General features: G+C 42.6%; 1 protein-coding gene across 4 annotated transcripts in view; it reads left to right on the top strand.

Moving 5' to 3' along the window:
• vps50 (VPS50 EARP/GARPII complex subunit) overlaps positions 1 to 17,388 on the top strand; it is a 227,764-nt gene extending 210,376 nt beyond the window's left edge. For all 4 annotated transcript variants that reach the window (XM_041884002.2, XM_041884000.2, XM_045222025.1 and 1 more), the window contains 5 exons: positions 2,214 to 2,310; positions 3,638 to 3,796; positions 11,273 to 11,394; positions 14,925 to 15,114; positions 15,652 to 17,388. In XM_041884002.2, coding sequence (XP_041739936.2) covers positions 2,214 to 2,310; positions 3,638 to 3,796; positions 11,273 to 11,394; positions 14,925 to 15,114; positions 15,652 to 15,771 — 688 coding nt within the window. In that variant the 3' untranslated portion in view covers positions 15,772 to 17,388. The remainder of the gene's footprint in view (positions 1 to 2,213; positions 2,311 to 3,637; positions 3,797 to 11,272; positions 11,395 to 14,924; positions 15,115 to 15,651) is intronic.
• Positions 17,389 to 18,269: the final 881 nt, after the last annotated feature.

Raw genomic sequence — 18,269 nt, 5'->3', positions numbered from 1 at the left:
TAACACATATAGCCATCTATCCCTGTGCATAATTGTACTGAATTTCTTTCCCCTCAGAGCAGGGTTACTGGAGCGGTGGAAGGAGCTACGCACCACCTAACCCCTCTGTCGCAGCACCCAGACATGCTCAGCATACAATACACCATTTTTAATATAGCCATTACTGGCTGTTGGAGCCTCTAAAGGGCTGCTCTACCTGTAACACCTAATTTAGCATTTGCTTTAATGGAATAATCAATGAGGGCCGCCCTGGGGCCATGAGCAAAGATCAAGATTATAGGTGCGAGAGATAAAGGGCGGGGAAATGCCTTTCGCCATTGTCTATCTATATAAGAATAACCCGATAAACGGCAGGGCTTCGCTCGTTTGGCCCCCGCGGCTTAGAGGCATATCTCTCCCCACGGTAAACATAAGCTTTGTGTTCACGGTGGCGACTGGTGCATAACGAACATTTTCAGAAAAACAAATGTATTTGTCAAGGCTCATTTGTGGGGCTGTTGGTATATTAAACGGTGGCAGGTGCTAGCTGTGTGTATGTCTCGTGGCGTCTTGGACACCACTTGTTCTCATTAATGTTCGATGGATGAGTGTAATGCACTCTGTCTGTTCCCGCGACCGGGAGACCCATGGGGCGGCGCACAATTGGCCCAGCGTCGTCCAGGGTAGGGGAGGGAATGGCCGGCATGGGATGTAGCTCAGTTGGTAGAGCATGGCGTTTGCAACGCCAGGGTTGTGGGTTCGATTCCCACGGGGGGGTATGAATTTTTTTAAAAATAAAAATCAATAAAAAGGAAAAATAAAAAAAATAACAATAATGTATGCACTCACTAAGTCTGAGTCGCTCTGGATAAGAGTGTCTGCTAAATGACGTAAATGTAAATGTGAGGTTCTATTTGCTTCCCACTCATCTACTTGGCCCAACATTTGCAATTATATCTGTCCCTGACACATAGATTTGGAATAAGTTGAAGTGTGTTTTTGTTTGTCATTGGTCAGCTACCTGCTACAGCAACAAGTACTTGTTAATAAAGAATGTGTCCTCACAATGTCTTTATGTAACGATCATCTTGGAAATGGCACATTATGGACATACGCATGTTTAATCTATCCTCGGTAATTACATCTGAATGGTTCGTGTTGCATCACCAGATAAAAAACCCTGCAAGTGTAACTGCTATTCAATGGCTAAACTATTTATATTCATTTTCTCTTTCTCTCTCTTTTTCCAAATTATCTCCGTCTCCATCTCCAGCCTACTTAGTAGCATTATCCACATGCTGTCCTAGTATGTGTCCCAAATGGCACCCTAGTGCACTACATTTGACCAGAGCCCTATGTTTCAAAAGTAATGCACTGTATAGGGAATAGGGTGCCATTTGGGACGCATCCCTAGTCCGTAGTATACTATATATGTTTGGTTAACAGTTACCATACTGTTATAATGCGGTCAATAATCCCCATGCCTCCACCTAGCCTTGACCTTACTATGTGGTCAGTCATTAAAAACAAATCTCCTGTTTAGCACTCTCTGTTGCCCATCATTAATCTGTGCTTTTTGAATAAGACTCCAGGGTTCTTATACGCTACTGTAGTTCCCTGACTGACTGGCTGGTTGGCTGACTCTCCTGAACTCCAACCCAGTTAGCTGAACTTATTTTCTTGAATTGTGTTTAGCAAAATGTAAACAAACTGAAAATAATGGCATCAAACACGCTGACACATTTTGAAAAATGTGCCCCGGTTTTACACTGGACAAGCTTTTGTTTTTGATTATATTGATTTTAGTTTTTTCTCCCACTAACTGTTCTGCTCAGTGTTTGCTAATGTATAGCAGTGGTGATGAAAACCGAGTGAATGTAAAAACTTCTACTGAGTTTTAGGCTGTCGGGCCTGATATGGTGTTCATTTCTAACAACACAGAAGGTGCAGTATGACCTTGCCGAAACTAAGTCTCTAGCTACGTCCCACAACCGTCCACCTCCATCTGAAGTTAGGATTGAAACTGTAACAAGCACAGGGGGATCAAGAGAAGAGGGAGAGAGAGAGATAATGGCTGTAATAAGTCTGTCTGTAATATCCCAATCCATCCAGCTAAAGCCCCTGCTTCCCTGTCCCCCCCTACCCCTTTCCGTACACCTTCGACCCTGCTTCCATCTCTGATCCACCTAGCTAAAAGCCTGTACTGATTTTGCTCTCTGTGTCTCTCTCTCCAGGGTGTTTCTGGCCGAGCAGTTTGAGTTCTTGCAGTCTCACCTAGACACCATGATGCCTGCAGCCAAGAAGCCATTCCTCCAGCAGTTCTACTCACAGGTCAGTCACTCCACAACTCTATGGATATATCCGATATGGCACCTTATTCCCTATAAAGTTCACTGGGGGCATTGCACAGAGACGGAATAGCATCCGTTTTAACTGGTACGAACCCATGGGGGCTTTCATCTTCCATCTCTGTGAGATGTACCAAGGCTCTAAACAAAAGTAAACTCTATAGGGAATAGGATGCCATTCACACGCAGCCTATATGGACATCTGCCCTTTTCCTTACTAGCATTCTTTTTCTTTGCCCATTTCTCTCTCTGATCACCCAGGATCATTCTGCAGAAGGACAAAATCAGTCATATTGTTAGTTTATGGTCATGATCTCCTCTGGCACACATGGCCTTATCTGTGAGGGTGTAAATGGCTGTTGACCACAAACCCTTCTGTGTCAGCTTGTTTTTTCAATGTGTACCATTACAAAGTCGTGAGGGTTTCACATTTTCAAAAGAATCTCAAAATCAATATCTAGTTCAATGTCAGGAGAAAATAACATTTTAACTTTTTGTAATCTTTCTACGTAACTTTTGTATGACCTTTTCTGTTCGTTCATCCTTTGTGCGTTGTGTAAAGGCGTCAGCATGCTTCAGCTCGGCTGGCGCCTAGCCGAGCTCGGCTAGCCGAACCGAACGAGTGTGCTCGCGTATTCCTTTAAAAGACCTTCCCTTGAAAAACAAGAAAAAAGCGGCAATAGTACTGTTTGTTCATTTTGAGACGCCGTAGCCTTCCTCAAAATAGTCAGAATTTAAGCTAAGATAACTCAAGAAATCTGTGATTAATTTGGACTTTTTTGCAGAGGAGATCTTAGTCGCGCAATTTTACATCTAACTAAGATGTTTGGTGCAGTATTTCTAAATGAAAACATGTGCATGAAAACGATTTGTCTCTTGTTAAATGACATCAAAGACTTTATTGAAGAATCCCAACTGTTGACCAATCACGATGAAGGGGCGTAGACTTTGGTTCCGAACTTTGGCTTGCCTCAAGAAAATGTTTTTGTGTGCCCGAACAGCCGAAAAAACCCTTGCCGAAGTCCAAAACGAACAAAAGCGTCACAAATTGTCGTCATAATATATACACAAACTCTTCCGAACTGTTTAGGATGGGAAGCATGCGGATGCCTTAAGATGTACTGGTTGAGTATTGAGTGACACTGTCCTTGTTTATGGGTGCGTCCCAAATGGCACCCTATTCCCTATATAGTGCACTACTTTTGATCAGGGCCCTGGTCAAAAGTAGTGCACTATAAAGGGAATAGTGTGCCAGTTGGGACATTGCCACTGTCCGTGTTTATTCCGTTCTCCTTGTCATTCCCTTATAGACTGTCTCCACGGCCAGTGAGCTACGTAAACCCATATACTGGGTCGTGGCGGCCAAGGCTTTAGACTACGAACAGATGCTGCTGCTGATGGCTGGAGTTAAGTGGGACATTAGGGAGATAATGTCGCAGCACAACGTGTACGTGGACGTCCTGTTAAAGGTAATTGTGGCATGTGTGAGTTCTGACTGTGTTTTCAATATACAGTGGGGGAAAAAAAGTATTTAGTCAGCCACCAATTGTGCAAATTTTCCCACTTAAAAAGATGAGAGAGGCCTGTAATTTTCATCATAGGTACACGTCAACTATGACAGACAAAATGAGAAACAAAATCCAGAAAATCACATTGTAGGATTTTTTATGCATTTATTTGCAAATTAAGGTGGAAAATAAGTATTTGGTCAATAACAAAAGTTTCTCAATACTTTGTTATATACCATTTGTTGGCAATGACACAGGTCAAACGTTTTCTGTAAGTCTTCACAAGGTTTTCACACACTGTTGCTGGTATTTTGGCCCATTCCTCCATGCAGATCTCCTCTAGAGCAGTGATGTTTTGGGGCTGTCGCTGGGCAACACGGACTTTCAACTCCCTCCAAAGATGTTCTATGGGGTTGAGATCTGGAGACTGGCTAGGCCACTCCAGGACCTTGAAATGCTTCTTACGAAGCTCACTCCTTCGTTGCCCGGGCGGTGTGTTTGGGATCATTGTCATGCTGAAAGCCCCAGCCACGTTTCATCTTCAATGCCCTTGCTGATGGAAGGAGGTTTTCACTCAAAATCTCACGATACATGGCCCCATTCATTCTTTCCTTTACACGGATCAGTCGTCCCTGGTCCCTTTGCAGAAAAACAGCCCCAAAGCATGATGTTTCCACCCCATGCTTCACAGTAGGTATGGTGTTCTTTGGATGCAACTCAGCATTCTTTGTCCTCCAAACACGACAAGTTTAGTTTTTACCAAAAAGTTATATTTTGGTTTCATCTGACCATATGACATTCTCCCAATCCTCTTCTGGATCATCCAAATGCACTCTAGCAAACTTCAGACGGGCCTGGACATGTACTGGCTTAAGCAGGGGGACACGTCTGGCACTGCAGGATTTGAGTCCCTGGCGGCGTAGTGTGTTACTGATGGTAGGCTTTGTTACTTTGGTCGCAGCTCTCTGCAGGTCATTCACTAGGTCCCCCTGTGTGGTTCTGGGATTTTTGCTCACCGTTCTTGTGATCATTTTGACCCCACGGGGTGAGATCTTGCGTGGAGCCCCAGATCGAGGGAGATTATCAGTGGTCTTGTATGTCTTCCATTTCCTAATAATTGCTCCCACAGTTGATTTCTTCAAACCAAGCTGCTTACCTATTGCAGATTCAGTCTTCCCAGCCTGGTGCAGGTCTACAATTTTGTTTCTGGTGTCCTTTGACAGCTCTTTGGTCTTGGCCATAGTGGAGTTTGGAGTGTGACTGTTTGAGGTTGTGGACAGGTGTCTTTTATACTGATAACAAGTTCAAACAGGTGCCGTTAATACAGGTAACGAGTGGAGGACAGATGAGCCTCTTAAAGAAGAAGTTACAGGTCTGTGAGAGCCAGTAATCTTGCTTGTTTGTAGGTGACCAAATACTTATTTTCCACCATAATTTGCAAATAAATTTATAAAAAATCCTACAATGTGATTTTCTGGAAAAAAAAATCTCAATTTGTCTGTCATAGTTGACGTGTACCTATGATGAAAATTACAGGCCTCTCTCATCTTTTTAAGTGGGAGAACTTGCAGAATTGGTGGCTGACTAAATACTTTTTTTCCCCACTGTATGTGGGTGTAATGAATTAAATGGTCAAGGATAACGTTAGCCTGCAGGTAAGTAGGTGTGTGGGGGTGTGGGGGGGGTCTGTGTATTCCTGTAATTTATTATTTCGTAAGGTCATGTCCGTTTATCATGTCATTGCTGTAATAGTACATGGCTGATTTTTTTTCCTCTATATATATTTGCTGTAATAACCCTAAGGAGCTATAAACTCCACATATAAACTCAGCAAAAAAAGAAATGTCCCTTTTTCAGGACCCTGTCTTTCAAAGATAATTTGTCAAAATCCAATCATTGTAAAGGGTTTCAACACTGTTTCCCATGCTTGTTCAATGAACCATAAACAATTAATGAACATGCACTTGTGGAACGGTCGTTAAGACACTAACAGCTTACAGACGGTAGGCAATTAAGGTCACAGTTATGAAAACTTAAGACACTAAATAGGCCTTTTTACTGACTCTGAAAAACACCAAAAGAAAGATGCCCAGGGTCCCTGCTCATCTGCGTGAATGTGCCTTAGGCATGCTGCAAGGCGGCATGAGGACTGCAGATTTGGCCAGGGCAATAAATTGCAATGTCCATACTGTGAGACGCCTAAGACAGTGCTACAGGGAGACAGGACGGACAGCTGATCGTCCTCGCAGTGGCAGACCACATGTAACAACACCTGCACAGGATCGGTACAGCCGAACATCAAACCTGCGGGACAGGTACAGGATGGCAACAACAACTGCCCGAGTTACACCAGGAACGCACAATTCCTCCATCAGTGCTCAGACTGTCCGCAATAGGCTGAGAGAGGCTGGATTGAGGGCTTGTAAGCCTGTTGTAAGGCAGGTCCTCACCAGACATCACCAGCAACAACGTTGCCTATGGGCACAAACCTACTGTCACTGGACCAGACAGGACTGGCAAAAAGTGCTCATCACTGACAAGTCGCGGTTTTCTCTCACCAGGAGTGATGGTCGGATTCGCGTTTATCGTCGAAGGAATGAGCGTTACACCGAGGCCTGTACTCTGGAGCGGGATCGATTTAGAGGTGGAGGGTCCGTCATGGTCTGGGGCGGTATGTGACAGCATCATCGGACTGAGCTTGTTGTCATTGCAGACAATCTCAACGCTGTGCGTTACAGGGAAGACATCCTCCTCCCTCATGTGGTACCCTTCCTGCAGGCTCATCCTGACATGACCCTCCAGCATGACAATGCCACCAGCCATACTGCTCGTTCTGTGCGCGATTTCCTGCAAGACAGGAATGTCAGTGTTCTGCCATGGCCAGCGAAGAGCCCGAATCTCAATTCCATTGAGCACGTCTGGGACCTGTTGGATCGGAGGGTGAGGGCTAGGGCCATTCCCCCAAAAAATATCCGGGAACTTGCAGGTGCCTTGGTGGAAGAGTGGGGTAACATCTCACAGCAAGAACTGGCAAATCTGGTGCAGTACATGAGGAGGAGATGCACTGCAGTACTTAATGCTGCTGGTGCTTTTGATTTTGACCCCCCCTTTGTTCAGGGACATATTATTCAATTTATGTTAGTCACATGTCTGTGGAACTTGTTCAGTTTATGTCTCAGTTGTTGAATCTTATGTTCATACAAATATTTACACATGTTAAGTTTGCTGAAAATAAACGCAGTTGACATTGAGAGGACGTTTCTTTTTTTGCTGAGTTTAGAATGCATGCTGGTGTCACGATCGTTCATTAACGAGAAGGACCAAGGCGCAGCGTGATATGCATTCATATTTATTGACGTACTGAACACACGACAAAAACAACAAACGAAACGTGAAGTCCAAGGTAGACTAATAACATACCTTTACGGAACAAGATCCCACACAGACTGGTGCCAAAAGGCTGCCTAAGTATGGTCCCCAATCAGAGACAACAAGCTACAGCTGTCTCTGATTGGGAACCACCCTGGCCAACATAGATCTAAACGATCTAGAAACTAAACATAGAAATAAACACAACACGAAATATACACACCCTGACTCAACAAATAACCGTCCCCTGAGTCAGGGCGTGACAGCTGGAACATAGTGGTGGTGCCACAGTCATGTCAAATCAGTCTATGTGGAGACCTGACTTAGGACTTGAAAAAGAGGCTTGTCTCCATACCAAGACATATAAATATAATTATTTCTGTAACATTTATTTTTATACAGTACCAGTAAAAAGTTTGGACACACCTACTCATGCAAGGGTTTTTCTTTCTTTTTACTATTTTCTACATTGTAGAATAATAGTGAAGACATCAAAACTATGAAATAACACATATGGAATCATGTAGTAATCAAAAAAAGTGTTAAGCAAACCAAAATATATTTTAGATTCTACAAATAGCCACCCTTTGCCTTGATGACAGCTTTGCACACTCTTGGCATTCTCTCAACCAGCTTCATGAGGTAGTCACCTGGAATGTATTTAAATTAACAGGTGTGCCTTGTTAAAAGTTAATTTGTGGAATTTATTTCCTTAATGCATTTGAGTCAATCAGTTGTGTTGTGACAAGGTAGGGGTGGTATTCAGAAGATAGCCATATTTGGTAAAAGACCACAGTAGTTAATAGGTTGAATTTACATTGAGCTTTCCCCTGTTTCTCAAAGCACTTTACATTGTGCAGACAATTCAATCACAGATCTAATCTCATCTATTTTAGTTAGGCTACACCACGTGACTAGATGTAATATGTTGTAGCTTGTTCAAAATGGAGTGGTGTTCATATTTCATTTAGTTTGTTTGTCTGTTTATAGCAAGCAGTATACGGGCATGTTTCCCAGTTGGACAGCTGTATATCTGTACCAGAGTAGTTCAGGTTTAGTGATGTTCTCCTGGGTCCCACAGTAGAGTACACATACAGTACCTCATGGGAAACCGGCTAGTCACCACACGGCCCCCACAGCTCTCTCTCTCCTTCTCCCTGTGAACATTTTAAATGCACTGCAGGAAGAAAAATACCCAAAATACTTTAGGAGTTGTATTGGCGATTTCTTCTGCAAGAAGGTTAGGACCTAAAGATTTTATCTCTCTGTTCAGATTGTCTATTAGAAAAGTATTTGAAATGCAGGGAGGTCTTTCAAATAGGGATTTTTTTTTAGACATCTTTTTCTGGCGACTCCGGAAGCACAATGTCCTCGACAACTTTTAATCTCTTTCAACATGTGGAGATTTTTGTCAAAAGTTTCCTCCTCTTTTTCTCCTAATCACTTTGAGAGGTCTTCCGATATCAATTATTTGCCTGCTAGGGTTTGAATAATTCAAACAACGGAAGAGATTTGGTGAGTTTAATGCAGATTGGGGGAGCTAAATTTGAGGTTTGTTAAGGAAAGGTGAGCCTCTTCGTCGCCTACTGTATCTATTTTCAGGCTTAAAGGTTTCTCTCAAATGAGTATCAAATTGGTATTCATGCCTTACGCTTATCCCATCATGCATTTTGCACCCAGGGGATGCATGTCTCTGCGTGGCATGTTTAGAATGTAGCCGGAGCATACGGAGAGAGAGGGATCTAGTGTTGAGGAACAGATGGGTGTTTTACATTGGAATTGACCGTGGGCCTTATTTGCGAGCCGGAAGCCAAGAGAATCCCTCAAATATGCATAAGCATGTCTGTCTGAGCAGCCATAGCTTTAAATCCTGAACCGTTCCGAGCAAACCGCATTCAATTCTTGGGAGTTTTCACTTAGGCTCACCTTTCTGGATCTGTGGATCGGCTGGCTGGAAGACGGCTCTTAAGTATCTCTAAGCCTAACTAATTTTGTTTAAGCCAAATAGTGAGACGAAAAGTGTCTGCCTCACTGGCTTGATTTAAATGTGTTTGCCATATCAAGGATCGCAGTAGACCTGAGAGTAAAAAGTAAAATAAATAAACATTTAAAAAATGTTATACAACAAGGTGTGTGTGACATGTATTTCAACAAGGTATTAGGTAGAAAAGCATTACTATTTCTATTTCAAGAGAGTAAGTGTCAGGTTCAAACGTCTGCTGCTCATCCAGTCTATTTCTGAGATAGACATTGTTCAGTATGGGCTATGATTGACAGCTTATTGATACAGGCTTGTATTGTATAGGACATGATACTGTACTGTGTAGAATGTTGTATTCATGAGTTTCTGTTGAATATTAGCGTCCAAAATTAGCTTATATTTGCATTCGATTGTCAATTGTTGCACTGACATTGTCTCGTTTACCAACCAGGTTTTTCAAATGTGAGTGTTTTGAATGCACAACAATTTTGTTTGAGAAGACTTTCAATTCAGTCGTTCATTACTTTCAAGCACTCAACATAATGCGGGAGAAAACTTATTTTTAGGTTTATGACTAATGAAATTGTCGCATTCTATTTCTTCTTGTGAATTATGCCAATCGGATGCACTACCTTAGTATGCACAACCTCTTTCCATTTCCTGTACTCTGCATTTTGCCAGCATAAACCGTTACACAAATACACCCTTCACCATAATTGCCTCCATTCATTTTGTGTTCATGTGTGTTTGGTTTAGGTGCACAGTAAATCAGTCACCCAAATTGAGAAGGTGAAGTAGAGTGAGGAAAATGTTTTGAAGGATTGCTAGCCTTTTTCTGACTTCCTAGTCTGTACGTTTGACTCGACAACAAACAAGGTGTAAGAAAGAACGCCGTGATGCGTGTAGCTTTTGGCGTGTGGAGAACGTCGGGGCGATACGTCTTTGTGTCTAAAAACATCTGATCTTTTTTGGAGTGAAATGAAAGAAAAGAGAAATGGGCCAGCTGAATCAACACGTCCATGACTGACGTCTCCGCTGCTCATGTTGGAATGGAGCACGGCCGGCTTGTAAGAGTTGCTGATACATCTGTGGGGAGAATGTGACTGCTGAAAGGTTACGTGGATGTCTGCTCTGCTGTTTTAATGAGAACGCATGTCGACCAACGTTATTCAACAGCTCTGCAGTAGAATCTGTTGAACTGGCCGTTAGCTCATCAACAAACAAAATACAAAGTACAGTCAACGTTACTAATTAAAGTACACTATATATACAAAAGTATGTGGACACCCCTTCAAATTAGTGGATTTGGCAATTTCAGCCACACCTGTTGCTGACAGGTGTATAAAATCGAGCACACAGCCATGCAATCTCCATAGACACAAATGCTACCTGCCCCAATGCATAGTGCCAACTGTAAAGTTTGGTGGAGGAGGAATAATGGTCTGGGGCTGATTTTCATGGTTCGGGCTAGCCCCTTAGTTCCAGTGAAAGGAAATCTAAACGCTACAGCATACAATGACATTCTAGACGATTCTGTGCTTCCAACTTTGTGGCAATAGTTTGGGGAAGGCCCTTTCCTGTTTCAGCATGACAATGCCCCTGTGCACAAAGTGAGGTCCATACAGAAATGGTTTGTTGAGACCAGTGTGGAAGAACTTGACTGGCCTGCACAAAGCGCTGACCTCAACCCCATCGAACACCTTTGGGATGAATTGGAACTCCGACTGCGAGCCAGGCCTAATCGCCCAACATCACTAATGCTCTTGTGGCTGAATGGAAGCAAGTCCCCCGCAGCAGTGTTCCAACATCTAGTGGAAAGCCTTCCCAGAAGAGTGGAGGCTGTTATAGCAGCAAAAGGGGGACCAAATCCATATTAATGCCCATGATTTTGGAATGAGATGTTCGACGAGCAGGTGTACACATACTTTTGGTCATGTAGTGTACCTCTGCTAAAACAATTATTTATAGCTAACTGGATTTTAGTAGACATGAGAAGTCTTGAAATCCCCAATGATTTCTTTGTAAAATATTTATCACTGGACTAAAAACATAAATAAAAAAACGAACCGAATGTTATGTTTCCTCAGGAGTTTGAAGAGTTTAACAAGAGGCTGGGTGATGTGTCCAGACACGTCCGGGTCCCTCTGCCTGTGTCTAATGTCCTGTGGGAACACTGCATCCGTCTGGCCAACAGGACTCTGGTGGAGGGGTAAGTTGTTTACTTGCATATACTAAATACTTGGACTGATTTATAGTTAAAAACATGAATGTTTCAGCAGATATCATTGGAGAGGTGAGTAGGCTTCAGAAGATGGAGAAACAACTCCTGCTTACTTTGATTTACAAAATACTTTTATGGATTTCTAGATATCTGCTGAAAAAGTTGTTATACTGCAGCATTTATTAAGGGGCTGAGTGGGGCCTTATCCATCATATTATTCCAGTAAATAAAAAATATGCAAAAATAGTAAATATGGCTCTTTGTATCCACCTATAGTTTATGTGATAGTGTATTTTAAAAGTAAGAATCAGCCCTTTAAAAAAAGATATATACTTTTTTTTATGAGCAGCAAAATGCTGCTGACTAGTTGTAATGCCAGCAAAGATCTGATGATAAGCACGGCAGGAAAAAGAAAATGTGTGAACACAAACCTACTGCTCATTCAATTATGGCTTATAGCGATAGTTAATCACTCGGGGATATGCTAGTATGTACCTGTGGAATACAGGGATTTACTGCCAGTGGATTGGAGAGGTGTGGTAATTTTTGCTGCCTCATTCATCTCTTATTTTGACGTATTTCGCCTTTTTGGTCGAGGGGCCTGTTCTTTGCTCCCAGGTACGCTCATAAATATGAGCGCTGTTCGCGTGTCATATGCCGAATACCTCAGATTAGTTATTGATTAAGGCCGGCTTGGAGCCCCTGTCGTCTCCTGCAGTAAGACACCACCACAAGGTGCTTCAAGCCCGACCATCGATCAAGAAAAGTTTGAATATATTTTCTTTACTCCCCTCCCCCCCACCCCCTCTTTTTCTTCTCAAGCTTTGAACATCCTCTTGTTGGAACATCTGCTTGTCATAAATGAAAAAAAACTACATGTTAGAGTACCGCAAAGGAACACGCCGATTGCCTACTAGATAAGAACTCGAGATGTGAGCATTCCAAGCTTTTCTCCAGCTTTCTCTCATTCTCCTGAGACAACTCCTCTTCAGTCCTGTCATCCCCTCCATATGGTAGCAACTAGCTAACTCTTTGTGCCTCTTTCTCCCCAACCCCAACACTCCATCCCAGGACTGTTATACGTTCTGTTATAGAGACCCCACAGGGAACATGTCTGACACGAGGCTGGCCTGAGTCCCCTCTAAACACTTGACACATTCTAAATGGCTCCCATAACAACCATATCCCTCGCTAGTCAGTCAAAGGTTTGGGGCCTGAAAGAGACAAATGCATTTTTTCCTCAAATCAGCACTTGTACCCTCTTTCTCTGTCCAATGCATTATTTATGGTGTGTGTGTGTGTGTGTGCGTGTGTGTGTAAAAGTGTGTGTGAAGTAGGAGTACTGGCAGGCAGGGTTTTATATGGCCAGGTGAGACATCCTCTTTAGGCCAGAGAGGCATGGCATTAATGGAGGCGACATGGGGAAATAAAAAGCTTTCATAATGCCTCTGACCATCTTGTGATTACGTTTTAAAAAGATGAGGCACAAGCACAACGTTTCCGAGAGTGTTACATAGTGGGGGACTGGTAGGGAACTGGGTAGTGTGTTTTTTTAAATCCAGGTTGATTTTGCTGAGCTGGACTGTAAGGCAGCTCAATTCTGGTATTTTTGCCAGTAATTGGTCTTTTGACCAATCACATCAGATCTTTTTACATCAGATCTTTTTAGTGCAGATCTGAAAAAAGATCAGAATTGGGGCTGCCTGTGTAAACGAAGTTTGGAAGTTTAGAGTTCAGAAGGCCAGGGCTAGGGTTAGGTAGGGTTTTATGTTCTAAGGCCAGGGCTAGGGTTAGGTAGGGTTTTATGTTCTAAGGCCAGGGCTAGGGTTAGGTAGGGTTTTATGTTCTAAGGCCAGGGCTAGGGATAGTTAGGGTTTTATGTTCTAAGGCCAGGGCTAGGGTTAGGTAGGGTTTTATGTTCTAAGGCCAGGGATAGTTAGGGTTTTATGTTCTAAGGCCAGGGATAGTTAGGGTTTTATGTTCTAAGGCCAGGGATAGTTAGGGTTTTATGTTCTAAGGCCAGGGATAGTTAGGGTTTTATGTTCTAAGGCCAGGGCTAGGGATAGTTAGGGTTTTATGTTCTAAGGCCAGGGATAGTTAGGGTTTTATGTTCTAAGGCCAGGGATAGTTAGGGTTTTATGTTCTAAGGCCAGGGCTAGGGATAGTTAGGGTTTTATGTTCTAAGGCTAGGGATAGTTAGGGTTTTATGTTCTAAGGCCAGGGCTAGGGTTAGGTAGGGTTTTAAGTGCTAAGGACAGGGCTGGGGTTAGTTAGGGTTAGTCAGGGTTAGTTAGGGTTTTGAAAAGGAATCACAATACAGGAAAGCCAGGGTTAGGGTTTTGGGAAAAGATATCCAAAGGTGTACAACTAACATGTAATACACTATACAGGGTCCTCTTCATTCTCTACTTCACACATCATCATGGACATGGCCGGTGTATCAGTATTAGACCTGTGGAGCTCCTTCACAAGTGTCTGCCTCTCTCAGCTCTCAGTCTTTCCCTCTCAGCTGCCCTCCCAGACTGGGTTTAGTCTCTGGGATTCCCATCCCTGTGTGTCCCCAAGGTCCTGGACTGACTGAGGCTGCATCCCAAATGGCACTCTATTCCCTATATAGTGCACTACTTTGGGCCCTATGGGCCCTGGTCAAATCAGATCACGCCAAGTCACCTCCCTCCCCCCACCACTATGATAGAGTGGCTAGGCAAGTCTGTCTGTCTATTTGTTTGTTTTGCTCGTTCACTTGTTTGCTGTATTTGTTATCTTCATTCCCACTCCCAACTGGACTCCTCAGAGAGGAGATGGAGCCGCTTGACAGTCTGACTCACCACTCACTGTCTCACCCTGGGGGACTGGCAACCTCAGAGACAGAGGGAGAGGGAGAGGGAGAGAGGGGCAGAGAGAGAGGGGAAAGGGATGGAGGGAGATCGAGATAGGAGGGAGGCAGGGAGAGAAAGGAAGAAAGAGAGAAAGAAAGAAAGAAAGAAAGGAAGAAAGAGAGACAGGAGGAGAGAGGTCTCTCTCACAGTATGTCTCTTTCCCAGAAAGCAATTACGCCTCTGTCAAGACCAGCGCCAACATGGATGTCAGCAGCCACTGATCTGGTGGACGTGGTTCCACTCCACTACACACACACTAAAATCCAGACACGCTGCGAAGATAACGTTTATAAAGTGAACAATATGAATATATAAATGTTACTTGTTGAATTTTTTTGGACTAAAAGAAACTGAGAACCCTTGAACTGTCTGGGACAGCAGAATTAAGATTGAACCCTTATGGCTCTGTCGATTTCAGATTTTCTCAGTTTTACATTTTTGTTCTTCATTCATGTGCCTTGGGCACTAAGAATACAAATGCCATGTTTTTAGAACGTTGCTAATAAACAACTCTGGATTCTGAGCTTCTGTCAACAAAAACTAAACTTATTCTATCGTGAATTCTGAACTATTGTCTCCCAGAATTAATTTTTAAAAGTATTCAAAAAGTCAACTTGTGTCTCCTGTTCTGTCCTGTAGCTATGGTAATGTGAAGAAGTGCAGTAACGAGGGGCGGGCCCTGATGCAGCTGGACTTCCAGCAGTTCCTGATGAAGCTGGAGAAGCTGACAGACATGAGGCCCATCCCTGATAAGGACTTTGTGGAGACCTACATCAAGGCCTACTACCTGACTGAGAATGACATGGAACAGTTCATCAAGAACCACAGGGTGAGGAATGCTCACGTTAGCTTTGGATTTACAATATAATGATAATTATTCACTCAGTCTGCTCAATGTGCTAATGTGAATTCTATTGGGGGTAGCTCAACCCCGTTTACCAGCAATGTGTAGCACAAATCTTGTAATGTGCTTGCCTATGGCATCATTGGTATCCAAAACATGTGCAGTGAAAACGTAATAGTTAGCCTCAATCTTACCTAATGTAACTGTGGTTATCTGGGACTAAAGACTATCTGGAACTGAAGGCAATCTGAGACTAAAGGCTATCTGAGACTGAAGGCTATCTGAGACTGAAGGCTATCTGAGACTGAAGGCTATCTGAGACTGAAGGCTATCTGAGACTGAAGGCTATCTGAGACTGAAGGCTATCTGAGACTGAAGGCTATCTGAGACTGAAGGCTATCTGAGACTTAAGACTATCTGAGACTGAAGGCTATCTGAGACTGAAGACTGTCTGGGACTGAAGGCTATCTGAGACTAAAGACTGTCTCTCCATAATGTGTGTCCGTCTGTCTGTCCCACCAGGAGTACTCCATGAAGCAGCTGGCCAACCTGGTAAATGTTTGTCTGGGTTCTCACATCAACAAGAAGGCCCGGCAGAAACTCCTGGCGGCTATCGACGACATCGACAGACCAAAGAGATAGACAGACAGACGTGGTTATTGGATTTAAGGTGGCTCCTAAACATGAGGCTGTTTTAGAATGACCTAGGTTTGCGCAATCCCAGTAACTTTCCCAAAATCCCCAGGTTTTTCAGAAATCCTGTTTGGACGATTCCCGATATTTCCTTATTACTCCTGATTCCAGGAATCTTCCTAATGGGATTTCTGGAAAACCTGGGTATTTTAAGAACGTTACTAGAATTTTGCAACCCTAGAAACTCATATACCCACCAGGAACAGAAAAGAAGCAATGAAACAAGAACTTCTGCTAACAAATACACTCATACCGGAATGTTAGTTATTTGACACTTAGTCAGTACATATAGGCTACTATTGTGTATGCCCCTCATTTTGATGTCCTATATGCTTACAGTTCCGCTGCGTTTTCTAGGTTTCCACGGAGATACTCCGTTTTCCTGTTCGTCGTGAATATACGTGTATATGAGGAAGGACTCTTGTTTTTAAGATAAATGACTTGAAATGCGAAATGATACTCCATGACGTGTGAATCAACTGGCAGACAGTTATCTTTTTCTCTTCCTGTATGGCTATAGCATAATGTAGTTCTTTCTGCCCGTCTGTAAACCGCTCAGGAGCAACGCCGGCCCTGGGGAAAAACTGAATCGTTCAATATTTTATTTTTGACTTGTATGACTATTAAGCGACTGGAATATCGCTGAGTTGAGAAAACGTTCCATTTTTCCATTGAAATCCAGGAAAAGTTGGTATCACATGTACGCGCAAACACGTTGTTTTTTTAAAGATCATGGGATGTTTGATGAAATACTTTCCTTTAGGTTAACGCCTATGGAGACATCCAGTCTCTAGTGCCCTTCAAGTGTCCATTAATGAGGATGACGGCACTATGTTTGTTCTGTTGTTCCAGTAGTGTAGGGTGAAGACGCCACAGACGCTGATCTTGTCAGTTTTGCATTTCCACCACTAATGGTAAAGGTTAGGATTGGGGGAGGGGAAGCTGATGCTAGAGCTGTACACAAGGGAATCTTCACCTCAGAGCTTGTTCAAGTCCAGGACTATAACTGTACCTGTGCTTTGTTACGTCCATAAATGATTTATCTTGATATAATGTTGATTCTGAACATATTGAATGGTTAGTTATAGATGATGTACTAGGTCTAACGTGTATTTAGATGATATCTTGCAACTGATGCACTCGTTTCTTTCCCAGTCATATATGTAAAAGTGTTTTTATTGTCCAAACAAACAATGTCCATCATTGTCACTGCATCTGTAAAAATATAAGTTTTTGATATCGCAACTGATTCCATTATGTTTTCATGCATAACTATACCAAGATGATGCTGTAAATGTTTTGTGTTTAAAACATTTTTATTTATTGTTTGGATTCAGGACTTTTTATATATACGATAAGTACTGGAAGTGTGCTATCATCTGTTTACTGGCGGTACCCTGTATCTTGTTGTCAACTGTAAAATAATATTTAAAAAGACACAATTAGACTACATATTATAAAACTCAAGTGTACTATTGTTAAAATAAAATCGTTAAATGTTGGCGCTGTAGACTAAAGTAAGATGATTATAGAGTAACACAATAAACACACTAACGTTTAAACCCAGCCTTGCTCTCTTCGACTTATTCTTGTTCTGCAGACAGACAGACGGGTGGATGGATGGATGGATGGATGGATGGATGGATGGATGGATGGATGGATGGATGGATGGATAGATAGATAGACAAAAAGTATTTGGCCCCTTTCTGATTTGATCTATTTTTGCATATTTTGGATCCTGAATGTTATCAGATCTTCAACCAAAACCTAATATTAGATAAAGGACACCTGAGTGAACAAATAACACAAAATGTTTAATTAAAGTATGCAACACCCAAGCCCCCGTCCCCAAATACACCAACAACCAACAAAATGAACAAAAGAGAAAAAAGACAAAGGAAAACAGAAAACAACAAAAAACACAAGGCCAACTGAATATGTTTTGAGTGCATGTATGGCACTATTTACATGTGTGTATGTGTGTGTGTCCCTGTATGTGTGCATTTGAATGAGAGTGTATGTATATGCATGTGTACAAACACCTGCGCGGCATCAGCCTCAGGCAAACAGGCAAACAGGCATTAGCTGTAACAACACTGCCCCTCAGGGTCATTCAAACTTACTTGTTTTGTTTTATTTTGACTTTATTTTTTGACTTTTATCTTTGACCGTCATTCTATCCCCCGCCCAGCAACTCCACTCCCACTTGTCTCTAATTCCACATCCCAACCCTCAGCTTCCCTCAGCCCATCCCACCTATCTCTGCTGGCCACCCTCTCCGGATTTCTACGCACCATATATCTTTCAGCTATGCTGTGATGTTTAACATACAATTCGAATCTATCTAATCGAATAGAATCCACAGATTGCGAGTTGAAGATAAATACTAATTGACTGACCAGGTCTCTCCAGATCTCCCAACAATAATATTTCTAGGGTACATTTTA

Source organism: Coregonus clupeaformis, chromosome 8 (assembly GCF_020615455.1).
Source record: "Coregonus clupeaformis isolate EN_2021a chromosome 8, ASM2061545v1, whole genome shotgun sequence".
NCBI lineage: Eukaryota > Metazoa > Chordata > Actinopteri > Salmoniformes > Salmonidae > Coregonus > Coregonus clupeaformis.
This window is presented reverse-complemented; position numbering and strand designations above follow the sequence as displayed.